The 27,057-nt window shown below is 36.3% G+C and overlaps 1 protein-coding gene across 2 annotated transcripts in view; it reads right to left on the reverse strand.

Annotated features, from left to right (window-relative positions):
• ANKAR (ankyrin and armadillo repeat containing) overlaps positions 1–27,057 on the reverse strand; it is a 73,289-nt gene that overhangs the window by 11,833 nt on the left and 34,399 nt on the right. For both annotated transcript variants that reach the window (XM_028124444.2, XM_088021618.1), the window contains 9 exons: positions 25,505–25,713; positions 22,469–22,573; positions 19,087–19,328; positions 14,903–15,071; positions 9,542–9,783; positions 9,002–9,155; positions 8,756–8,917; positions 2,547–2,653; positions 751–873 (listed from right to left, as the gene is read on the reverse strand). In XM_028124444.2, the coding sequence (XP_027980245.1) occupies positions 751–873; positions 2,547–2,653; positions 8,756–8,917; positions 9,002–9,155; positions 9,542–9,783; positions 14,903–15,071; positions 19,087–19,328; positions 22,469–22,573; positions 25,505–25,713 (1,513 nt within the window). The remainder of the gene's footprint in view (positions 1–750; positions 874–2,546; positions 2,654–8,755; positions 8,918–9,001; positions 9,156–9,541; positions 9,784–14,902; positions 15,072–19,086; positions 19,329–22,468; positions 22,574–25,504; positions 25,714–27,057) is intronic.

Raw genomic sequence — 27,057 nt, forward strand, 5'->3', positions numbered from 1 at the left:
AAGGAAACTAAAGAGACATAACAACTAGATGTAATAGGAGATCCTGGATTGGATTCCAGTAGAGAAAAAGGACATTGGTGAGAAAATTGGCAAAACTTAGATAAAACTTGCAGATTAGTTAATTGTATGGTATCGATGTTAATTTCCTTTTTGATATCCAGGAAAGCTGGATAAAGGATATGCTAGAACACGCCATGCTATTTTTGCAAAATTTTGGAAAATCTTAAATTATTTCAAAATTTAAAGTTTTTGTTTTTGTTTTTATGTTGTTTATTTTTTATTATTATGGTCAGTTAGCCAACATATAGTACATCATTAGTTTTTGATGTAATTTGTTTTTAATTTAGTTTAATTTTATTATGTTATGTTAGTCACCATAACCTCCCCATAACATTGCTGGGGAAGAGCTTTCCTTCATCACACAGTTTGAGAAGCAACACTCTGGAATACTGGGTAAGAAATGGATGACTGAGAGTTGAAAGGTCATAAAATTAGGAAAAAGTTTCAACACATCCAGAACAGAACAGATTTATTGGTTCTTCGAGCATTAAAACTGCTACATTTCAAAGAATATGACAGCTATGAAAAATATGGAACAGTATTATTTCATCATTACAAACTAATGACCTACCAAAGAGATTTTACATTTCTTATGTAATATATTTAAGTACTTCTGTGAAACACTTATAATTTGACAGTGTGGTCTAAAAACCTTTCTACATGAGCTCTAACATTTTATAAAGATAATACCTTATCTGGTGAGTGAAGAAGATAAAGGACATCGGCATACTTAAATCCTTCATTTTCTTGTAATTCATTCTGTAACAGATCATTCCTTAGGACAATGCATGCCAAGGAAAATGCCACTTCAACCTAAATATGTAATTTTCAGAAAGTGTTTTTTACTCATGGTTTATCATGACATATTTCATTATACAAACATTCATATGGGATATACTAATTCAAAGATAATATATAATTCATTGATTCCAGTTCTCTAATATTTAGAGAGCGGCATTTATAATGTCTGGAGGAATGTCCCTTATAATTTTTAACAGCTGGGAAAATATCCTTCCTCCGTGTGCACAACCACACAGCTCCAGTGGAGGGCATCGAGGAGGCGGCCAGAGCCAGCCAGAAATGTGGGGAGCTATTATCCTAAGTGCATAGTTGTATCCCTTCCACATCTAAAAAAATTTTGATTTCTTGGCATGGAATAAAAGGCTGTTTTGAACTGCTTGTTAGCTACTGACCATTGAGTTGTAAGCCTTCAGTGGAATGCTTATGAATTAAGCAGAGCACTAGGGAGTAGTACTGAGAAATGCCCTCTTTCGGGAGTCATTTGATGCACACTCTGAAAGCCTTTTAGGAGGATGTAAATGAACCTTGTTTATTGTTGGGACTTGATACATTCTTTAAGTATTACATTATACATTTCTATGAAAAATGTTATGAATTTGAAAAGCATGATTATTATTGCAAAAATATGTTTACTATAGAATCGTATTTGAGGAAAAGCATTGAAATGTGTTTATGTTCTGTTCTTAACAAGTTGAAGAACTCATTGAAAATATATACTGAAATATGGATGGACTCAATTGAAGTAAACTGTTTTGCCTTGAATTGCATGTTTGAAAATAAAAATGTATTTTTATGTGGCATTTTCCATAGTCATATGAAATTTATTTGTACTTTGAAAGTCAGTGTAGTTTTTACATATAATTCAAGCCAAAAAATTGCGAGCATATGCCCCTTCCTTTGGTTTCCCTAATCAACTCCTATAATAGAATAATCTCTTTCTTAGCCAGAAAAGCCACATAACTTATAACATCTTTTCTGACAATACATTCCTTAAAAGAAATAATGCTGTATTTACTTACATATTTCTGTTTTCTCATTTCCAACAGAACTCATACCAAATTTTGAAGAGAAAATATATTTTTTGGTGTTATAATTTGCTGCCTGGCTAACTCTAGATGTCCTAAATTTCCAAAGCTTTGGTAGAGGATTTGAATAGACACGAACATCATTTTATTAAAGGCAGTTTACTAGAAGTAAATAGAAGAGTGAATGACTCTTAAACAACTCATAAGTTACTCATATTGAGAAAACTATTGTTGCTGGCCAACACAGACTGCTTGGTAGAAGGTAAAACTGTTTTGATGGTGTAATATTGATAGGAATCATTTATATTTGAGAAATTTTGCTACATAAATCACACATCTTCATTATACCCACCCAGTTTTAGCAACCAATATCTGAAGAAGGGAAGAAATTCTGTGAGTAATCAAATGTCTGAGGAATAAAACTTATTTGATGAGTAAAGACACAAGACTTAATTATTTGAAAATTTAACATTTTAGTAAAATTTACTATTTTTACAGCAATTTTTAAATTTAAAACATCTAAGATTTTGTTTAAAATGTTAAATTTTTTTATTATACTTGTGAATTTACATGAAGATACAAATTATTCTCAAAAAGTCATATTTCTGTTAATTTTTACTATATCAGAAGAAAAACAAAACCTTAAAAGCTTTTACATACCTTAATGTTAGGAGAAGGGTGATTTCTTAGTAGGTGAATAAGTACTGGAAAGGCATTTTCCTCTACAATGAATTGTTGACTGATAGGATTACTTGTATGGGCGACACCTATAAGAATATACATATCAATAAGAATATTTCTTTCCATCTTGGAAATGGTAAAGTCAAACACAGTTTGATATGTTGGGTTGATTAAGTGTGCTAGCATAATATGGTTAATAAATCACAAAAGGAAATGCTATATGTTACTGGGTATTTACTCCAAAAATACAAATGTAGTGATCTGAAGGGGCACCTGCACCCCAACGTTTGTAGCAGCAATGCCCACAATATCCGAACAATGGAAAGAGCCCAGGTGTCCATCGACAGATGCATGGATAAAGAAGATGTGGTGTATACACACACACACACACACACACACACACACACACACACACAAACACATACACACACTGGAATATCACGCAGCCATCAGAAAATGAAATCTTGCCATTTGCAATGATGTGGATGGAACTAGAGGGTATTTTTTTTAAACACTTTTTTTTAAGATTGTATTTATTTATTTGAGAGAGAGCGAATGAGAGATAGAGAGCACGAGAGGAAAGAGGGTCAGAGGGAGAAGCAGACTCCCTGCTGAGTAGGGAGCCCGATGTGGGACTCGATCCCAGGACTCCAGGATCATGACCTGAGCCGAAGGCAGTGGCTTAACCAACTGAGCCACCCAGGCGCCCGGAACTAGAGGGTATTATGCTAAGTGAAATAAGTCAATCAGGGAAAGACAATTATCATATAATCTCACTGATATGTGGAATTTAAGAAACAAGACAGAGGATCATAGGTGAAGAGAGGAAAAAATGAAAAGACAAAACCAGAGAGGGGTACAAACCATAGAGACTTTTAATCTTAGGAAACAAACTGAGGATTGCTGGGGGTGGGGATGGGGTAACTGGGTGATGGACATTGGGGAGGGTATGTGTTGTAATGAGCACTGGGTATTATATAAGACTGATGAATCACAGGCCTGTACCCCTGAAACAATACATTATATGTTAGTTAATTGAATTTAAATTAGAAAAGGAAATGCTATATCAACACTATTATACCTGAATTAATTTTTTAAAAAGCAAAATGAATAAACATGGAAAAATTACTATTAGAAGTGTGGATGTTTTCTATGAGGCACAAAACCAAGAAATGAGAAATGCTAGACTATCAAAGAGTAATAATATAATAGCTATCATTTATTGAAGATTTATTATTTGCAAGGTACTTAAGTTTATAGTTGCTATTGTATTCCATAAAAAATTATTTTTATAAAAATGACTAAATCATCTGGTTAAAATTTCTAGATTCCTTAAATACACATACTAAAAAGATAATCTTACTGTCTCCTTTTAGAACATAATACTTGAAATTAGAGGCCTAATCTCAGCTTAAAAACTTGTCATCTCCTTGTAGTGGATATACAAATAATTTTAATTCTGTTCTTTTGCCAACAAAAATCACAATATACACAGCAGGTTTATATACTTAAATATAAATACAAGATCAGACCTGTCTCTGAACGATGGAGAGAAGTCACTTATCATCTGGGGAAGTTTGAAGGAACTGGAGGAAATAGAAGGAGCAAAGAACATGTTTGTTTCCTTGTCCCCTAACCCCGCGCTGGCCACCCAGTGGCGTACACAGACATTGATTACATCAATATTGTTGATTTAGCTGATGGGTCTTGGAATGCCTAATTCATCAGGAACTGAGGTAGGAAGTAGAGTTAAAAAGAGGAATTAGGGGGTACCTAAGTGGTTCAATCAGTTAAGTATCTGACTCTTGATCTCAGCTCAGGTCTTGATCTCAGGGTCACAAGTTCGAGCCAGGCATTGGGCTCCAAAAAAAAAAAAAAAAAAAAAATGGAAAAGAGGAATTAGAATCTGCCTTCAAGGTGTTTATATTCTATAGGGGAAGCAACTATTTAAATACATGATTTCAGTACATGCAATGAGTGCTTTAACAGGGGTATAGAAAAATACACCTGAAGCACAGAAAAGGGATTGCTCACTTCAGAGTAAGTGGAAAAGGAGTAAGAAAGGAGATTTCCAAGAGTAAATGTGCTCGAGGTGGGTCCCCCCAAAATGAATACTTTTAATAATAATGATTATGATAATGATGATGGTAGTGTGATAAGAAGAATACCCTCAAATCTTTGAATCTGCACATGTTAATAATGAAATGAAACTCCATTAAGTTGGGAAAAGAACCACTACAAGCAGTAGGCTGAACAATTCTCAGAACTCACACAGAGCTAGGAATAGTTTGTGTTCTGTGGCCAGAGTTTAGATACCTCATAATTCAAGGAACTATATAAGGAATTAAGTCCTTGGAACAATATCATCTTAATAGTGGAGTTAAGTTAGATCCAGAGTAAAGGCTACTCCAGACTTGTCCTAACAAAGCTTGAAAGCTAGCTACAAAAGGAGCAAACTGATCCTAAGTAAGATAATTGCACACCAGAACAGAGCCCAACTCCCTTTAAAGGAAAACAGTAAAATCCAGCATCTCTCAGTTTACAACTCACAATGTCCAGCATTCATTTAAAACCTATTATGCAGGTGCCTGGGCGGCTCAGTTGGTTAAGCGACTGCCTTCGGCTCAGGTCATGATCCTGGAGTCCCGGGATCGAGTCCCACCTCGGTCTCCCTGCTCAGCGTGGTGTCTCCTTCTCCCTCTGACCACTCTTCCCTCTTGTGCTCTCTATCTCTCATTCTCTCTCTCTCGAATAAATAAATAAAATCTTTAAAAAAAATAAAACCTATTATGCATAATTTTAAAATACAAAATACCTAAGATAAAATATATACAAGAATTGTGTATTGGAAACTAGGAATCATCGCTGAGAGATATTAAAGAAGACGTAACCAAGGAGACATACCGTGTTTATGGATTGGAAGACATTATTATTGAGATGTCTGTTCTCCACAAATTTATTTATAGACTTCATGCAATTCCAATCAAAATAATAGATCCTTTTCAGAAATTGACAGATTAATTTTTTAAATTATATGGAAATACAAAGGACCTAGAATAAGCCAAAACAACTTTGAAAAAGAATAGCAAGGTTGAAGGACTTATACTTCCTGCTTTCAAGTGAACTTCCAATAATTAAGACAGTATAGCATAAAGATAGACAAGTGGGTAAATGGAACAGAATAAAAAGTCCAGAAATAGACTCACAAAAATTCAATGGAGGAAAAGATTATCTTTTCAATAAATGGGGCTGAAGCAATTGGATAGCCATATGCAAAAAAAAAAAAAAAAAATCTGGGCCATATACAGAAATTAACTCAAAATGGATCATACATCTAAATACAGAGGAAACAGAAAACCTTGATGATCTTGAGTTTGGCAGGTTTCTTAAAGAGGACACAAAACCTATGAACTAAAATATTTAAAATATCAATAAATTGGACTTCATCAAAATTAAAAACTTTTGCTCTTCAAAAGGCCCTGTTACATAAATGGAAGAACACACCATAGACTGGGAATATGCAAAACATACGTCTAACAAATGATTTGTATCTAGAATATATAAAGAATGCTTACAATTCAATAAGACAATACAATTTAAAAAATGGGCAAAATATCTGAACAGACGCTTTACCAAAGAGGATATACAAATGGCAAATAAGCACATGAAAAGATGTTCTGCATTATTAATAAGATTTACTACATACCCACTATAATGGCTAAAGCCATCATACTAAATGTTGGCAAGGATGTGAAGCTGCTGGAACTCTCATACACTGCTAGTAGGAATGCAAAGTAATAACACAACTTGGAAAAAGTCTGGCAGTTTCTCTAAAAGTTAAACATATACTACTATATGATCCAGCAATCCTACTTTTAGGTATTTACCCTAAATAAGTTTTAGGATAACTAAATGAAAACGTTTGTGTCTGTATAAAGACTTACACACAAATGTTCATAGCAGTTTTAGATATAATAGCAAGAAACTGGAAACAATCTAAATGTCCATCAGTGGGTGCATGGATAAACAAATAGTATATCCATATGTATGAGCCAGGGTTTTCCAGAAAAACAACCAACAGGATATGTATGTATTTAGGTAGTTAGTAGGTAATAACCATATATAACATAAGACATAGAATTATCCATCATACTATACAATGGAATACTACTCAGCATTAAAAAAGTGAACTATTGATACAATAATATGCATAAAAATCAAAATAGATATGTCAAGTGAAAGGGGCAAGAAAAAAAGTGTATCTGTATAATCCACTTACATAAAATTCTAGAAAATACAAACTAATCTATAATGATAGAAACCATCAGTGGTTCTCTGGAGATGGAAGTGCAAAGAGGGAGGGATTACAAAGCCACACAATGAAATCATTCAGGGTGATGGTTATATTCATTTATTTGACTGTTGTGATGCTGTCACAGCTGAATGCATATGTTAAAACTCATCAAATTATATGGTTTAATGTATTTTTGTTTTTTATTATATTGTATATTTTATTTAAATATTTTATTGTGGGGCGCCTGGGTGGCTCAGCTGGCTAAGCGTCTGCCTTCAGCTCAGGTCATGATCTCTGGGTCCTGGGATTAAGTTCCGCGTGGGGTTCCCTGCTCAGCAGGGAGTCTGCTTCTCCCTCTGCCTCTCCCCCCATGCCCTCATGCTTGCGCACGCGCTTGCTCTCTCTCAGAAATAAATAAAATCTATAAAAATAAAATATTTTATTGTATGTAAGCTATTTCAATAGGTCCTTAAAAACCCACATTTAAAATTTGTAGGCATGCAAAGAAGTAGGAAAATATGATTCATAATCAGGAAAAAAAAATCTGCCAATAGAAAGAGACCCAGAAATGGTATAGATGTTGGAAATCATTACAGAGATGTTAAAACAGCTATTTTAAATATGTTACATATGTTCAAGAACATAGAAGAAAATATGAACATGATGAGGAAGAAAAAAGGAGGTGTGTGTGCATGTATAACCAGTCTACACTAGTGAATTTGAAATCAAGAGTTTTCTTCCATAGTTCTGCTGGAGATCCCCTTGTCTATGGCAAATGTAGACAGGTTTGTAGACAGCTTTGAAGTGAAGTAATGAGGAGAAATTACATTCGTGCATGTTCACACTCATGCACACACACACACATACACACACACACAGTATCTTTGTATATATGTTATCATCTATTAGAATTTTAGAAATCTCTATAATCTATACCATAGGCTCTGGCTAAAAGAAGAAACATTATTTTGTCTGACTGACTGCCCTGGAGCTTTAATGAACTTCTGTAAAGTAGCTTTTTCAAGCAAGGAGAAAAAATCTTTTTGGAACTAATTCCTACATTCTTCATTCAGCTAGACTATGTTTTGAGGAAATACAATCAACTACAAATAAAGATTTTTTTTCTTATCTACAAAAACAGTCTAAAATCAGCTTCATACATTCATGAAGTTCAGCAAAGAACTCAAATGTTTATTTTTGGTAGATCAATCACTGACAATTCTACAACGCTTTGACAGACATCCCAAAATGTTAGTTCCTTTGCAGTGAAAGGAACAACTAGACCTACTGGCCACTTTTATTTTTTTAAAAAAGATTTTATTTATTTATTTGAGAGAGAGAGAGTGAGCGAGAGAAGGCAGGAGCTAGGGAAGGGGCAGAGGCAGAGGGAGAAGCAGACTCCCCGCCGAGCAGGGAGCCCGATGCGGGGCTCGATCCCGGGACTCCGGGACCATGACCTGAGCCGAAGGCAGTAGCTCAACCAACTAAGCCACACCCCCGCCCCGGCCCCTTTATAAAGAAAGAATCATTAAGGAAAAAGACTGGAATTGAAAAATGTGCCCCAGCATTAGAAACTCTATATAAAACATATAGTTCTTAAGATTGGCAAGAAGAAATATTTTTCTCTTAAACTTAAAACAATGAGATTCCTTTAACTCAAAACAGCCTAAGCTCATTGTCCTCATTAATCCTTTTTAACCAGAGTTGAAGGGCAAAGCTGATAAAAAAAAAAAAATTCCTAATTACACCACTTTTACTCATTAAGGTCTTAGAGAAATTAAAACAATGGTAAGCCTTTTATAGATTAAGTATGATTTAGGGCTTTATCAATGGGGACAGAGAGGAAGGGAAGTGTCTTACTGATATTTTAAGAATGGAGAAAAAATTTACAAACCAATACAAATGGACCCCACCGCTCTGATGACACTCAGAAGTGTGACTTCAGCTATTTTACTAATCCTCAGTAAGCGAACCAACGGTGCAATTCCATTCCCTTCACATATTTGATTTTGATGCATCCTGCTGTCCTTACTTAGAGCTATGACTGCTTCACCTCCTGGTCAAGAAAAGCAAGAAATATATCTGATACTTCAATGTGCTGCTCTACATTGTGTAAATTTATGCATAGGAAATAACTTACCAACATACTGCATTTTAGCTGATGGTGACAAAAGCATGTTTATTATAAAGTTGTATCCAATTTGTTCTGCCATATACTTCCGTTGTTTCAGGGTTTGTCCTGCCAAGGCCCAGAGGGCTACAGCTCCTTGTTCCTTAACATCTGTTTGAAACGCCTATTTAAAAAAATATTCCATTCCTTCAATGAGCATTTATTGAACACTGTAGGGATGTTTTATAAAAAGTTTATTCTAGGGGCACCTGGATGGCTCAGTCAGTTAAGCGTCTGACTCTGGGTTTTGGCTCAGATCGTGATCTCAGGGTCGTCAGATCGAGCCCGGCGTTGGGCTCCACACCAGGCATGGTCTGCTTGAGATTCCCGCCCCCCAACACGCTCGTGCTCTATCTCTAAAATAAATAAATAAATAAATAAATAAATAAATAAATAAATAAAATCTTAAAAAAAAAGTTTATTGAAGAATTGGTTTTAATTTTCACTTTACTGAATTCAGCATTGAATACTTTGTCTAAGAAAAATGACAAGCTATCATAAAGTTCCTACCTTGAGGAGTTTTAAAAGGTATTTACTTAAGGATTTTTCCAGAAATGCTCTCTGTATACATGGGTTGTAACTAGCCAGTGATTCCACAGCCATTGCACCCTTCACTTGGACACTCAGTTGTTTCCCTTTAAAAAGAGCCACCAGAGGAGGAATGGCTCCTTCCATGGCAATAGCATCCTGAACATCCCTATTGGCACGTGCCACCTCAGCGATTGTAGCAGAAGATACAGCCTTCAACACATCTTCAAATGAATTCGAGAAACAGTTAAATAAGCCTTTTAAAAATATAAAAATGCAACTTATCACTAGATTCCTATATTATAAAATCAAACTTATAGAGTGTATAGAAAATTTAGAAAATAAGAAAAATAGAAATAAAACCATCCAGATTCTTACCACCCAAACAACAAATATTTGATTTACTCTCATTCACTTTTTAAAGGAAAAGATATGTTGAAGTAGTGTTACAGGCATATTTAATATAGCTGTACTATAAGCACAACCCCCTGCCTCTGGATTTACCAGTAAAACATTTTCCCATTCTTTGTGAGCATCTGTATCTCCTAAACGTTCCACTGATGAGTATTACATTTCCTTATCCATCCACCTTTTTAAAAAATACGTGTCATTTCCAACTTTTCACTGTTTTAAACAATATTTAGGAGAAATCTTGGCACAAAAGGTATTTTTCCTTCCTGTTTTTTCCCTTACTGTAGAGTCCCGGGAATTACTGGAATAATTTAATATATCACAGTAAATTACTTTCCAAAAATGATAATTGCATCTTACCCTTCCATAATCAGAGTATGAGAGTTTCAATGTGGCCCTACCTTTTTAAGTATAGATGTCATCATTAAGAATAAATATGTACATTTAGCTAATTTGGTAGGCAAAAAACTGTGTCTCCTTTTATTTCATATTTTTGGTTACTGGTGAATCTAAATAGTTTCATACATGCTTATTAACCAGTTGTATTTGTTCTCTTTAAAACTTACAGAAAAGTTGCAAGGGTAAGTCTGAGAACTCCCTCAAGATTTAGCAACAATTGATATACTTCCATATTTTTTTTTTAGCATTTTCTTACTTTCTGTCATTCAGGTTAGTTATCTCTATTAAAGCCTTCTTGTTCATACCCATTTATATATATATATATATATACACACATGTATATGTGTATGTATATATATATATCACTTATATCAAATATATTAACTTTTTGTTATGAATATTTTCATCATTTAATCATTTGCTTTTTCAGCAAATACTTTATTGAGGAGCTACTACATGCCAGGCACTGTTCTAGGCATTAGGAAACAGTGATGAACCGACAAGACAAAGTCCCTGACCTTGCGGAACAAGCCAAAGGCCAGAACTATGAAATAGCAATATGTTCCATACTACTTCAGAGTAAAATAAGAGAAGGGGGGGAATGATAGGAAGTGATGGGAAGGTCATTTCCATTTGGAATTAGAAGGTTAGAAGGGCATATAGGTTATGACAGATATTTGGGCTTTATCCTAGGTGACAAAGAGCCAGTGAATGATTTAAAAGAGGGTAAAAATATGATCAACTTTGCATCTTACATACATCACTCTAGTAATACTTGAAATGTTGTTAAACCCAATAGGCTGGGGCGCCTGGGTGGTTCAGTCGTTAAGCATCTGCCTTCGGCTCAGGGCCTGATCTCAGATCAGAGTCCTAGGATCAAGCCCCGCATCAGGCTCCCTGCTCAGCGGGGAGTCTGCCTCTCCCTCTCCCTCTGCCCCTCCCCATCCCTTTCTCTCTCTCTCTGTCTCAAACAAATAAATAAAATCTTAAAAACAAAAACAAAACCCAAAAGGTTACTAAAATTAAGAGAGTGTGGGTGGATCATTCTTTTACCCCGTACTGCTGCATCAGTCCAAAATGTGGAAATTCCTACACTCAGACATGTTGCTCATTTCTCCCATACAAGGAATAGTGAATTACATAATTTCTTTTTTTTTAAAGATTTTATTTATTTATTTGACAGAGAGACAGCAAGAGAGGGAACACAAGCAGGGGGAGTGGGAGAAGGAGAAGCAGGCTTCCCGCTGAGCAGGGAGCCCGATGCGGGGCTAGATCCCAGGACCCTGGGATCATGACCTGAGCCGAAGGCAGTTGCTTAACCACTCAGCCACCCAGATGCCCTGAATTACATAATTTCTTAATTAGAGAATCAGTCATCACAAATGCATGGCTTGGGTTATTTTGTTCTTTTAGTACTATTTTTTTTCTGTTTTCTCAAAGCAACTTTCCAGAAATATGGCTGAAGTTTTGATCTCTATTTGATTCCTGTGTCTACTTATCAATTGGATCCAAATTCTAAAGGGAAAGGGGCTATCTTAGTGCCTCAATAATCCAAACTAGCTCTAAAGCTCAGAGGAGAAGTCAGGGATTTGGATAGAGAACTGGGAAGAATAGATTATAACCATAACAAAGTTCTGAAGAGTAAATATGATTGCTCAGGAGAGTGTGCTGTATTTAAAAAAAAAAAAAAAGGCAGACCAAGAACAGAGCCTGAGGAACTCCCAACTTTAAGAGTTGGATAGAAGAAGTTTCATAATGGAGATGGTCTTTATCTAAAACTCTTATGAACAGAATTCCAAAGTTTTCAGATTTCAGAAGGTAATGATTGCATATACTGTCTATTACCTAACATCCCAGGGAGTGTAGAGAAAACACATCTGCTGTGAAATGTGTCAATAATCATTCTAAGAAGGATGAAGTGCTCCTTAAGTTTTGCTGATAGTTTGCAGTTGAAAAGCATTTTGTACACTTTCTGTTACATATTTCAATTTCATACAGACCTTTGTCAATAACACAAAACAGGACAATTGTGTGCCATGAGAAAGATGAAATTTGAAGCATTACAGGAATGAGAATATGCAGGCAGTCACAAACATAAGTGGAAGAGTGTGAAATAAGCAGCTAAAGATGAGTGAAGCAAAGGCTTAAACCAAACCAAACTCAACAAAGGTTGAGGAATTCCTGGAGACAGGGGTCAAAACTAAGATGTTAATAAATCCCTTGTCTCAAGAAACTGCTGTGACTCTGCTTTGGGGCCATTTTACCTTAATGCATGAAATCTTAGAGTGGTTGGGGATGGTTAAGAAGATATTGGAATTAATAAAATTCCTTTGTGAATGCCTACAACTTAACAACCCAGCTAACAGCCAAGAGAATTATTTGTTAAAGCATTAAAATTATAAATGAAGCATTTATAATTTATAAATGAAGAGTAAAAATAATTAACTTTTTTTCCCAAAATTATCTTCCTCAGAATGAGGAGATAATATAGATTATAGTATAGGATAAGTTACTTTCATTTAGATAAGGCAAGAACCCAAAAGAAACAATTTCAACAATTTATTTCTATAGCTTTCTTTCATGAATTTATTTACTGTTTATTTGTTCAAATCGCCTCTATAATTTGTGCTTTGTTCTAGCATCTAGGATTTGGAGGATGAAAAAGGATAGGGAAAAACTAGTCCCTGTCTTTACATTTTTGGGGGGGGAGGGGCAGAGGGAGAGGGAGAGGGAGAGAATCTTAAGGCAGCTCCACACCCGGCATGCAGCCAGACTCAGGGCTCAATCTCACAACCCTAAGATTAGGGCCTGAACTGAAATCAAGAGTTGGACACTTAACCAACTAAGCCACCCAGGCATGCCCCGCCCCATCTTTAAATTTTAATTAAGGAGATAAAACACAAATAATAAAATAAAGAACAATTATAAACCAGTAAAAATTATATGGCTAAAATAAACATAAAAACTGGCTCTCTCTAATGCTATTTTTTTAAACTTTTTTTTGAGGTTTTTATTTATTTATTTATTTGACAGAGAGAGAGCATAAGCAGGGGGAGCTGCAGGCAGAGGGAGAGGGAGAAGCAGGCTCCCCACTCAACAGGGAGCCCAACGCAGGGCTAGATCCCAGAACCCTGGGATCATGACCTGAGCGAAGGCAGATGCTTAACTGACTGAGCCACCCAGGTGCCCCTCTAATGCTATTTTTTTAAATTGAAGCATAGTGGACAATGTTATATTAGTTTCAGCTGTATAACATAGTGCATAGTGATTGGATGATTCTATGCATTATCCCTAATGCTATTCTCAAAAATGATAAAGTAGGGGCACCTGGGTGTCTCAGGTGTTAAGTGTCTGACTCTTGATCTCAGCTCAGGTCTTGATCTCAGGGTTGTGAATTCCGGCCCTGCACTGGGCTACACAGTGGGCGTGGAGCCTACTTAAAAAAAAAAAAAAAAAAGTAGAGCATAGTTATTGATGGAGGGACAGTTAGAGCAGATGACCTTAGGAATTTGTAATTAAGGGAAAGGACTTTCAAATGATTTCCCCATACAGAGAGGCTCTTAGAAGATGATAATTTTTTAAAAGATTTTATTTATTTGTCAGAGAGAGAGAGAGAGACACGCAGGGGGAGCGGCAGGCAGACGGAGAAGCGGGCTTCCCGCTGAGCAGGGAGCCTGATGCGGGGCTCAATCCCAGGACCCTGGGATCATGACCTGAGCCGAAGGCAGACGCTTAAAGACTGAGCCACCCAGGCGTCCCTAGAAGATGATAATTATTTTGAAGGTCTAAAGTAAGAGAAAGCTCTCTGCAACAACCCCCTTATCCATAACCCTATCTTACATGTTAACCAACATATTTTTTCTATATTTATTCCTGAAAACCTAGAACAGAAAGATGATAAACTGCGGAGGAAGAAAAATGGGCAAGCTTTCCCCCAATTTTTTATCCCCTCAAATTTGGGGAAAACCATGGATTTGAAGCTTACCCTGTTATGTGTATGCTCACTGAAATGAGATAATTCTTATAGAACCTAAGAGACCATTTGTAGTGCAGACAAGAGCTACCTCATAGCTCGTGATGTTCTTGGTGCTGATATGTACTTCAGAGTGTGATAATTGGCCTAACGACCTGATGACCTAGAATTTTGCTGTCCAATATCTAACAGCAAATCTGAAGTTTTTGTGGTAACTTATAAAATAGTTCCCAAAGATCAATATATGTGTTATTCACACAAGGAGTTATCTACTCAAGTCCCTGGGTATATTAACTTCATTATTTTCATGATTTGTGCCAGTATTTCCATTTATTTTTATTTTATTTTAAACTTTTATTTTAAACTATGGCTTTGAGGGTCACTTCCTTTTATAAACCAGCATTTGAACTTGAGTGTTCCAGATATTTAGTTTATATTATATATGTGTAGATCCATTCTAAGATAAATCCAGACATGTATTCATATAGGACAAGTCCAACCTGTATTGCTTCACTTAATATATCTGATCACTTAGGAATAATACAGAAGTTGAGGCTCACCTGAATCAGAACTCAGAAATGTGATAAGATGTTGGATGCCTTTATGGTCTCTCACTGCTCTTTGATTTTGTTCATTTCTTATACATAACACCCGTATACAGTTCATTACATTTATGAGCACATTTTCTATGTCTAATTTCAAAAGACTTATCAAAGCTGGGATTCCATTCTAAAAATAAAGAAACAAAAAAATTGATTGATGGGCACGTGATGTGATGAGCACTGGGTGGTATACGCAACTGATGAACTGTATAACACTACATCTGAAATTAATGATGTACTATATGTTGGCTAATTGAATTTAAATTAAAAAACAACTGAATTATATAAGATTTATGCAATCTTTATTTAAAAACATAAGTCTATAATCTTTCTTGCTATAAATACCTGCTTATGTAGGAGAGGATGATTGCCCACAAATGTGTCTACTGGTATGTCACATTAAATGACAGTTAATATAAGTCTGATCATAAAGTAGCCTTCTCTACACCAAAATAAATCAAGGATACAAGTTCCTGTAACATTTAATAAATCTCTAAAAAGTAAAGCAACTGAGTAAGATTAATTGAATACACTGCCAATTTGGAAATATTTGCCATTGCAAGCATTGTGCTGGTAATTGGTAATTATATTTGTGCAACACAAAATATTTTTAAATCTGAATATAATTTCCTAATTTTAAATGGAGTAAAGATGGCATTTCCCTCTATTAACAGAAATAATGCAAAAGCATTAAAAAAGAAACAGAAATGTAATCTCATTTTCAATAAAGGCAGGAGGCATCTATAATGTTGAGTCACAATAAGTATGTGTGAGTTACCAGCAGAGATGAGAGAGATATCCCATGGCTACTGTCCACAGGAAATGCTAGCAGAGCACAGTTTTCTTAAATGAGTTGCCTCTACTTTGAGGGGCAGAAAAAAGAAATACACAATTCTCTGTCTGAAACAATAGGAATGGGTATGCAGGATGGCAGCAGGCTCTTTCCTGGGTCTATTTAGCATAAAGTTTCAAAACTTAAGGAAGGCAAGGATTAGCAATGAATCATACTGACAAGGTATGTTTGGAAGAAGTAATCTATTGGTGAGGTAAAAAGGAAGAGATGGACTCTACATTGTGGAGGAAACAGAATCTACATTGTGAGGTACTATGTACCAGTCTCTGTTGGCTTAGGGAAAAGTAAAGCTGAAAGGATCCATGCATACAAATCCGTGGCATAAGTCATATCTTTGCTAGCCCAGAACTGGGCCCTTTCCCACATATACTTCCTGCAAATAGCCAGGCCAGAAAGAACTTATCTAATTCAAAGATGAGTAATGATCATAAAGGAACCAGAACAGCATCTGTCCAAATATATTTTAGAAAAACTTATGGCAGATGAAAATGGCTTATCAAAAAAATATTGCCACAAAATAGATGAAATTGTAACCAAAAGTGGTATATTATTATCAATGAAAAAATTAATGAGGCAATCACTTCTATAAAAACAAGAATGCACAGGAGAGACATCAGAACTCAGGGAAGTTTTTTTTTTGTTTTTTTTTTGAACAGGGGAGATGAAATGAGAGCTGAAAAAGCTCAGGAAAGATGTGGGGAAATGTAAAAGCCAAACTGTAATCAACACAAAAATAAATCAATGCTGAAAACCATAGCAAGTGACAGGATAGGATTGAGAAAAGAAGAAAAATGAAATAAAATGAAACAATGAGTGGAAAAGGACTAGGGAAAAAATGATAGCTATGTAAGACAGGAAAAGGTGATACAATACACAAATAATTAGTGTTTCCACAGATAGGTGGTCATTTAATTCAGACCAATAAATTCAGTGGTCAGTATTTGACTTTCACCTTACAATAGCTTTGACACTATTGATCATTTTTTCCTTCTTTGGAACACTTCCTTCACTTGGCTGATAGGAAAACAGATTCTTCAGGTTTCCATCTACCTTGTTGGCCATTCCTTCTTAGTCTCTTTTGAGGTCCCTCCAGATCTTTCAACTTTCCCACAGAACCTGGTGACTCAACATTCAAAATACAATACAGAATGTGATCACGTCTCACCATTTCCACTATTATCATCCTGGTCCAAGACATCATTATCTATCATCTGGATTACTATAATAGTTTTTTAATCAGTCTTTCAACATCCACCCTTGCCCACCTATTTCAAAACAGAAGGTAAAGTGATATAAATCTCTCCACGGAACTTCCCAGAACAAAATCATTCAATGGCTTAACATACTCAGCATAAAAACCAAGGTGTCTAACAGTTGCCCACATGGCCCTACATGATGTGTTCCACCACTACCCAGCTAAGCATCTCCTATTTCTCTCCTCTCAGCTACTTTTGCTTTCCTGCTGTTCCTTGAACGTGCCAGGCACATTCCAACTTCCATTAACTTTGCACTTGTCTCCTCTGCCTGGAGTGCTCTTCCCAACAGAAAAACAGGACATACTCTCTAACCTACTTGAGGTCTGTACTCAAATGCCAACTTCAAATGCTAACTCCCCCCTTCCCTTTCCCTGCTTTACTTTCCTCCTTATCACTTCTTGTCACCTAACATACTATATATTTGGTTTATTTGCTTTGTTTATTGTCTTGCTACTCCCAACTACAAGTTCCATGACACTGGGGTTTTGTCTGTTTCATTCACTGCTATCACCCCAGCATCTAGAATAAAATCTGCCACCTAAGAAACTCACAAAAAGTACTTATGTGAATGGACTAAAAGAATACTACAGGAAAAAAAATACTTCAACATATGAATTCAGGAAAACATTCCAAAAATAAAAGATGAATATACATGTTGAAAAGTTATACCAAAGGAAAAATAGGTAACTAATGTTGATCTGTCAGTCCTGGACTTTAAAGATAAAAAGAGAAAGAAGACATTGGCCATACAGAAGATTAAAAAATAATAATAACAAACTATGACAGAACTAAGATTAAATGTCATGTCAGTAAATGTAAATGGGCTATACTAAATAAAAAGTGAAAGGCAAAGCAAAACCTAAATACACTGTATACAAGGGACACACTTATCCTAACTCCAGTTAATTGTTAGATTAACTGGAGATTTATATGTTCTAAATAAATAAAGACTAACTCTAGCGGTGGGCCTGGGATGTCTATATTTCTAATATATTTTCCAAATGATAACAAACCAACCAACAGGAAATGACTCAAAAAAAGTTAAAAAGGATAGGCAAAGCCAAATAAACATGAGAACACAAAGGAAACAGAGATCATAAACATAATTCTGGACAAGATAGAATTCAGGGCAAAAGTATTACACTTGACAAAAAGAGTACATTTTATGATGCTAAATGACTCAGTCCGTGGGGAAGAAGCATCACCTGAAGAAGAGTATAAAAATAATCTTATAACTATCTACTAAAAGATCTTAAAGAAAACATTAGCAGACACAATAAGGTGGGTGTTAAATGAGGACTACAGCATGGCAAAAACTGCTTGGTGTTCACAAAAAGTAACTTTCTGGTATACAGTTAGACTACATTTTCCAGCCAGAACAGAAATAGCCAAAGTGGTAGTGTTTCTTATAATATCTTCTCATAAACAAGAAGCAACCACACCGTAGAGCTAAGTAGGTACTTGGCCCGCCTTCCACGTTATCCCAGGTGAGAGTTTCACCAGATATTTTTGTTGAGAACCGGTCCTCCCTGGGCCTCTTGCACTCCTACATGTACTGGAGTGCGCCAAGATCATCACAGCTCTTTCACCCAGGCCATTCCTCAGGATTTTTATGCAGCCAGTAATCTTGAAAGGTGCAGGAACGTCTCCCTTCAAAGAATAGGCTGGCTTACTGACTGCTACCAAAGTGACAGGGGTCTTAAGCTCGAGATTCTTCTGGGGCAACACAAACCCAATGCGTGGGTAGCCTCCCTTGGGGCCCACTGTGTTGCCTTGGGAGAAAGGGACACAAGAATCAGACAACTCTGCCGGAGCTCATGCCCTTTGCTGTGCTTGCTCTGGTACTACCTTGCTCTTGTTTACTTTTGGCATTCATGGGATTGTGGCAGGTTTGTTCTTTGCCATCTTCCCTGAGACTGGAGTTCTTCCCTGGGAGTTTTGCTGTTGCATGATAACATGGGTGTGTACCTTTCTAGCTTCTATATAAGGGAATTATTGTCAATCAAAATGATACTCTATGGAAAAAACCTTACATATTTGGCAATAACATCCTTGTTTTCAAGTTGAGCAATGTCATATAAAATGACAGCACAGCGAGAATGTAGTTCAGGCTCATCAGAAGCCAGTAGGTTGATCAGAGCTGGAATGCCTCCTGCATCTACTATAGCATGCACTATCCTTGCATGGGTCGAGATATTACTCAATAACCCAACTGCTTTGCACTGTAATTTTATTTTGGAACCCTTTAATAGATTAATTAAGGCAGGAATGGTACCTGTAATGAAGAAATCAAGAAAAAAACATGAATTATTTGTAACCATTTATAGTTAACTTATTATGATAAAATCTAAATAATGGTTATGGTCATTGCCATATAAACAATTAGCAAATAATTCTATAAAATATTTATAAAATTATTTGAAACTATATGAATGTACTTTTTTCTGTCTTCTCTGCAGTTCAGGCAACTGTCATTGTTCACACATTTGATATTCACAGAGCACACAAGCCTATGTTTCATATTGGCAACTTGAAGCCACCTTGGAACCATGGACTTTTGTCTTAAGATGATGGATGAATAAATTCTTTGAGCTACCATATGACAGAGTTCAGTTTTGGTATTTCATCCAATTTTGGGGGTGGTATTTGTGCAACTATTTGAGCATTTTATTATATTTTACCCATTTTTTTTGCAAGCAACTGAAAACAAAAAGTGCTGAACCTAGTAAAAAGCAACTTTATCTCCATTAATAACAATTGATTCAAGGATGGAGATCATTGGATGAGGTGAAAAATAGAAAATCTGGCTTCAGCTAGATGCTTGTATAGCAGTTCAATGTGAGAGAAATAAAAGAACATCCACTAGAGCACACAAGAAATGCTGGAGAATATAACAGGTATAATTAGGGCTTTATTTATTTATTCACTTGAAATGAAACCTCCTTCATGACTTATCTATGGTTCACTTTTTGGACACAGAGCTTTTTGTACATGTTTTTAGGAACACTAAATAGTTTTAGGATACTACCTATATTTTTTATTCATTCATTTATTCATTCAACAAATATTTATGGAGCATTTTATGTGGCCCCAAATCCACATTAGAGCTGTGGATACCATACTGGACAGTGCAGATAGAACATTTCCATCATTTCAGAAAGTTATATTGGATAATGGTGTTCTCAAAACAACCCAATGAGGTAGGAATTATTTGATTAACAAGGAAATTAGGGTTGGAGAGGGCAAGCAACTAGCCTAAGTTCTAAATGCAGAGCTAGTTACAAACCCAGGGCTGACACAAAAACAGCTATTTTTTAAAGTTTTTATTTGAATTCCAGTTAGTTAACATGCAGTGCAATATTAGTTTCAGGTATAAAATATAGTGAGTGATTCAATACTTCCATACAATATGCAGTGCTCATCACAAAAAAACCTGCTATTTTTAATTTAAAAAATAAATTGTGTAAATACAGAATAGGGATAATTTCCAAGTGAAAGTAAATATAAAAGGTAGTACAGTGAGTAATTTAATATCATTTTTGATACTGCAAAATTTTTAGAGAAGTGTTTATAAAGGTTTTTGATCATGTGCAATTTCCATGTGAAAAATAAAATATAAAGTTGTCAGAGAAAGACAAATACTATATGATTTCACTTATATGTGAAATCTAAAAAACAAAATAAATGAATAAACAAACAAAAAGTAGAATCAGACCTCTAAATACAAAGAACAAACTGATGGTTGCCAGATGGGAGGGACGTGGCGGGGGGAATGGGTAAAAAATAAATGGGTGAAGGGGGATGGGAGATACAGGCTTCCAGTTATGGAATGAATAAATCATAGGAATAAAAGGTACGGCATAGGGAATATAGTCAATGGTATGGTAATAGCGTTGCATGGAGAAGACATAAATAGACATTTCTCCAAAGAAGACAACCAGGTGGCTAACAGACACATGAAAAGATGCTCAATATCACTCATCATCAGGGAAATGCAAACCAAAACTACAATGAGATATCATCTCACACCTGTGAGAATGGCTAAAATTAACAACACAAGAAACAACAGGTGTTGGCAAGGATGCAGAGAAAGGGGCACCCTCTTGCACTCTTGGTGGGAATGCAAAATGGTGGAACCACTCTGGAAAACAGTATGGAGGTTCCTCAAAAAGTTAAAAATGGAACTATCCTATGGTCCAGCAATTGCACTACTGGGTATTTATCCAAAGGATACAAAAGTGCAGATTCAAAGGGGTACATACATGTTAAATACCAATTAATAAATATACAAAGAAGAAGATGTTTATAGCAGCATTATCAACAATAGCCAAATAATGGAAAGAGTCCAAATGTCCAATGACTGATGAATGGATAAAGAAGATGTGGTGTGTATCAACACACACACACACACACACACACACACACACACACACACACACACACACACACACACACAGTGGAATATTATTCAGCCATCAAAAAGAATGAAATCTTGCCATTTGCAATGACATGAGTGAAGCTAGAGTGTATTTTGCAAAGTGAAATAGAGAAAGACAAATACCATATGATTTCACTCATATGCAGAATTTAAGAAAGAAAACAGATGAACATAAGGGAAGGGGAAAGAAAAAAGGGAGAGAGGGAAACAAGCCATAAGAGACTCTTAATGATAACAAACTGAGGGCTGATGGAGGGAGGTGGGTCGGGGATGGGCTAGATGCGTGATGGGTATTAAGGAGGCAACTTGTTATGATGATCACTGGGTGTTGTATGTAAATGATGAATCACTGAATTCTACTCCTGAAACCAGTACTGCACGTATGTTAACTAACTAGAATTTAAATAAAAATTTGAAAAAAAAAATAACATTGTGTGGGGACAGATGGTAGCTACACTTATGGTGAGTATAGCATAATATATAGAGTTGTTGAATCACTATGTTGTACGCCTGAAACTAATATAATATTGTGTGTCAACGATACTCAAATTAAAAAATATATATATAAATATATATTCAATAAAAATAAATATTTATATCTATATATATTTGTCAGGTAAAGGAAGTGATCTTAGAAAAAAGAAAAATGGAAACTTAAAATCAACTAAAAAGTTTCCTCTACAACTAAAAATAGATTTTGAGGGGCTCCTGGGTGGCTCAGTCAGTTTAGTATCTGCCTTCAGCTCAGGTCACGATCCCTGGAATCAAGCCCCGCATTGGGCTTCCTCGGTGGGGAGCCTGCTTCTCCCCTCTCCCTCTGCAGCTCCCCCCATCTGTGCTCTCTCACTTGCTCTCTCGCTCTCTCTCTCAAATAAATAAATAAAAACTTAAGAAAATAGATTTTAAAGTGACTGAACATAATTATAGCCCTAAATAAAATAGCGTAAGCAAAAGACAGTTAATAGATTTTACATCACCTGCATCCAAAATATATTTCCAGTATCCATCATTTGCTAAGCAAATAACTTCCAAAGACATCACGGCCATCATCCTTCGTTTATAGCTTTCACACTGCAACATTTCTGGTAAGTGTTCCACAGAAAAACACGTTATAATTTTACAAGTAGGAATGGAATGACTGATCTGCTTCTGTACAGGCCAAGGGAAGCTGTGAGTTGAGATCACCTCTATCACCACCAAATGCTATTCATTAAATTTCCTCTGTGCATGATGGCCTTCTGTGAGGTGCTGAACAGATTGCAAATGCCCATCATCTTTGAGGTTTTTTAATCTATAGAGTTGGTACAAAAAAATCTGAAATTTTTTATCTTTGGTCTGAATGACTTAGATTGACTGGTCATATGGTTCAAGTACACTGGGAAAACAGTATACCTTTCTCTTGCCTGAAATCAGTTGCTGAATAAAATTTGAATGTGGGGGTACCCGGGTGGCTCAGGCACTAAAGTGTCTGACTCTTGGTTTCACCCCAGGTCATGATCTCATGGGTCATGAGAGTAAGCCCTGCATTGCTCCACGCTCAGTGGGGGGTCTGCTTCAGATTCTCTCCCTCTGCCCCTCCCCCTACCTGTGTGTGCGCTCTAAAATAAATAAATCTTTAGAAAAAAAATTGAGTGTGAGTTTTACGGATGGCAAAGTAAACTACATTATTGTCAATAAAAATTTAATATCCATTAAATCACATATGGATCTTTATACATTTCCTGAGGATGAAGAAGACACTTCAAAAAATCTTAAATGAACTTATACTCCAGACAGGAGATAATGCAAATAAATATATATGCTTCTAAACAATGTCTATGGTACAAGAAAAAAAAACACATAGAAGTATCCTTTCCTGGTCTCTCTTTACCCAACCCCTTGTCTTACCCAACCCCTTGTCATAGCAAATCTGGTCCTAATCCTACCTTGGCTCGATTCCTCCATGGAGCTCTCTTTTAAAATTCAGCTACTACTCCAAGAGCCAAAACTGGAGGCGTCTAACAAACTTTGACTAATGCTTCCTTTCTTCATAGTGGAAATGGGCACTGTGAGGAAGGAGAGCTATTCCAAGGCTCAAAGAAGCAATGGCTAGATGCTCACTGGTTATTGTGTTCAAGTCATTATCAGCACTTCCCAACAATGGCTGCAGGAAGGAGTGGCTGTCGGGAATTTTTTGTGCCATTAGGCTCTTCCTGTCAGGGGCTGGTTCTTCCAACTATTGAGGTATTTCAAATGTGTTATTCTCTTAAAAGTAACAGGATGGTCTTCTGAGTTCCTCCTTAAAAGGCTGGGATATAATGATATATATGCATGCAAATAAACATTGGAAACACTCTCTAGTATCTCTTGGGGCTGATACAATTAGAATGTGTTCACAGTACCCAGTAAATTCCAACATCAGGTATTGAGCCACTTTTGAAACAAATTACTCAGACTTCTTGAGACAGGAGAATGGAGTTGAAAATCTTAAATATATCTTATCCCATCCTAAAATGAGTTGTTGGGAAAGCCATCAGTTTTCATTCCCCAATTGGTTTCATTTTTGCTTTAGTTTTATTTTAGTAATGTAATGCATGCTCATGATTGAGTTAAATGTTACTAAAAGGCCTATAAAAAATAATAGTGGTTCCTTGCCTTACCCTCTCCACTTTTCTGAGTTCATTTCTCCAGATATAACCACTTTGGACTCTCTCCCTATACCTTCTGTGATTTCCATATCTCTATATTTCTAGATACTTACACCCACTTTCGCTATATTGATTTGAGACATCATCGATTGACTTCATGTAATGGTAAAGGAGAAGCTAGCTCTTTCAACACTGTGCTGCCATTTCCTCTCTCCCCTTCCCCATGTTTATAGTATTCAGTTAAATTAATATTCCATACTTACATTATAATGCCTATACAGATATTATTCACAGGTAAGCATTGTAGTGTACCACAGTTTTGTCTCCTTTCTTACTTTTGTTTTTCCTGGAGGTAAAATTATTTCATCTGCTCAGTGTTCGTTGTACCTACTGGGAATGCCTCCCACATTTTCCCTTTGGCCTGGGTACACAGTTTCCATTCTAGGACTTCCCTTTGCTGTCATCTTTGAAATCCCCTTTGCTTTTCTCTTGGGTCAGACTCCCAATTTCCTGTTTGTTGAGAATTCCTGCCTAAGTCTCTCTAGGTCTTTTCTGGCTAGCCTCAGCAGAGAGCATTCCTGACTGGCACTTTGGGTCCTAGAGCCTCCTAAAAGGATTCATGGTCGAAGTCTGAGAAGTCCTCAGCTTCCCCACTGTTGGCTTGGAATGACTTCTCCAGCCTGCTAAGTCCTAGACTTTCCTGCTTCCAGTATTTTGTTGCTATGGTATCCTTTCCTGTTTTCTCCTGAATGTTTGTTTCCTGCTGTTGCTGATGTTCTTTAAGCTCCATGTAATTTTGGTGGGGTCTTGGGAGAGAGTAAACTTAGATGTGTGCATTCAATTAATTGTCCTAGTAGCCCTCACCCTTATAATATTTCTGGCTAGACTGAACCCAAATTTGGAAAAAAAATCTCCAGCAAAATTTTTCACAAAACATTTATCAGTATATGAGGAAAAATGTTGCCGAATCTGTCTTTTAAATTGGAAAGGAATAAATTGGAGGGAATCTTTGTCACTTGAACTTTAATTTCCTTCCTCTTTCTGTGTTTATTTTTGTTTGTTTTTGATTTGCTTTTTTGATGGAGAAGACGATAGATGGGCTTTTGGAGAAAGTTGGAAAATAAAAATATAATTGTATAAAATATAGTCTGGGTTATTATTCTTTGATTTTAATTTGGAAATAAAACTACTTTTGTACACACAAAATGTAGTTCAGTATTATTTGTATTTCTGGTTTTAACTAAAAAATGTTTATTTTATGATCTTTAACTGTTTAAAATATGCATGTATTATTTTATTTGCTCTATTTCAGAGTAAGCATCAATGATTAAGCTGAATAATAATCAGAACATTTATTTATAAAGAGATTATGTGTTGTATACTCACCTACTAAAGTTTTCCAAACGGGGAGTTCAGGAATATTTAACTCTATTATATGCTTGAGAACCTCTGTGTGAAAGGTTAGCACTGATAAGTGAATTATATTATTTCCTTTAATATCTGTTTTTCTCCAGTTAGCACCAAGAGAAAATAGGTACTGAATAGTGTCCAGTGCTCCTGAGGTGGCAGCAAGCAGCAGGGGGGTACACTGATTCCTAAAAATCAAGGGCATATTACAGTAATTAAGCACAAGTGTTATCAGCACATTTTACAAATGAGGAAACTGAGGCTTGGGGAGTGTTCCAACCCATTTCTTTATTCTTCGTGTCCAGTTCTCAAATCCCAGCTTCCTTTTCGTGGCAGAAACTGAGTTTCTCAAAATCCCACTATCTGCTTTTTAGATAGTGCAGATCTTTCGGTTAGGCACATGGCTGTCCCCCCAAATAGTACATTTCCCAGCTTCCTTTATGGATAGCTATGACCACATGCCTAAGTTTGGCCAATGAGACGTTAGTAGAAGTTACGTGGGCAACACTCTAAAGAGAAAAGGAATGTGCCATTACCTTTCATTTCTTTTTCTCTTCATGGCTAAAATACAGGCATCACAATGAAAGCAGGAGGTGCCGTTTTGTACTGGGATATGGAAACCACATGTGAAGAAGCAATGAGAGGAAGGCTATGTGTCCACCTTGTTGGAACTACAATATTTTGGCATACATTTGTCACAGTAGCTTCAACTGTATCTTAACAGATCTACTGACTAGCAATGTGACCTGAAGCAAACAGACTTACTTTTTTTGTCTGTCAAAGAATGAGGGTAACAACACTCAGCTCACAGTGTTAGTGTCAGGGATGAATAAGGTGCTTAGTGCAGTCTGGATACATATTCCCCTCATACTCTTTTCACCATGTCACACACCTCAAAGTTATTTTTTATCCTTATACGCATGCTTTCCCCTCTTCATGAAACCTCCCCTCTTGCTGCCTGTCCTTGAATTTTCACCTCTGTTCAGCTAGCATGAGACCTCTCTCTTTCTCTCCTCCATTCCCTTTTTCCTGGGTCTGTGGAAACTCTTGTCTTTTATGAATAAACATCTCTTCACTTTCTCCCTTTTGTACTTCAAAAAGACTGTTCTCTTGCTTTCTTTATCCTACTCAATGGTAGGAATAAAGATTAATTCTACTTTAACACCATCACTCTGACTTTCCTCATATGAGAAATATACTATCACATAAATTATGTTTCTCTTTTCAGTTCCATATTGCCTCCCCCCACCCTGTGGGGTCCTCTTCCAGGACCTTAGCTCATGAATTGCCTCACCAACATGACTTCAACATCCATGCTAATGACTGTCTGTGTGCTGATGTCTCGGCTCCTTGTCCGACCTTCATTTGTGCTCCACAGTCATACACACCTGCGTTGTCACACTCTTCATGAGCTCCACATAGATCCCAACCTCAGCAACTGTCCTCTCTATGAATCCTTTCCTTTTTCCTTATGTTCATAGATAGCTTCTTACTTCCACCTCTGATATCCAACTGTTTGACCTTTTGCAATC

Source organism: Eumetopias jubatus, unplaced genomic scaffold, assembly GCF_037043125.1.
Source record: "Eumetopias jubatus isolate StellerSeaLion01/CBP00866 unplaced genomic scaffold, mEumJub1_p1.0 scaffold_3, whole genome shotgun sequence".
NCBI classification, from domain to species: Eukaryota; Metazoa; Chordata; class Mammalia; order Carnivora; family Otariidae; genus Eumetopias; species Eumetopias jubatus.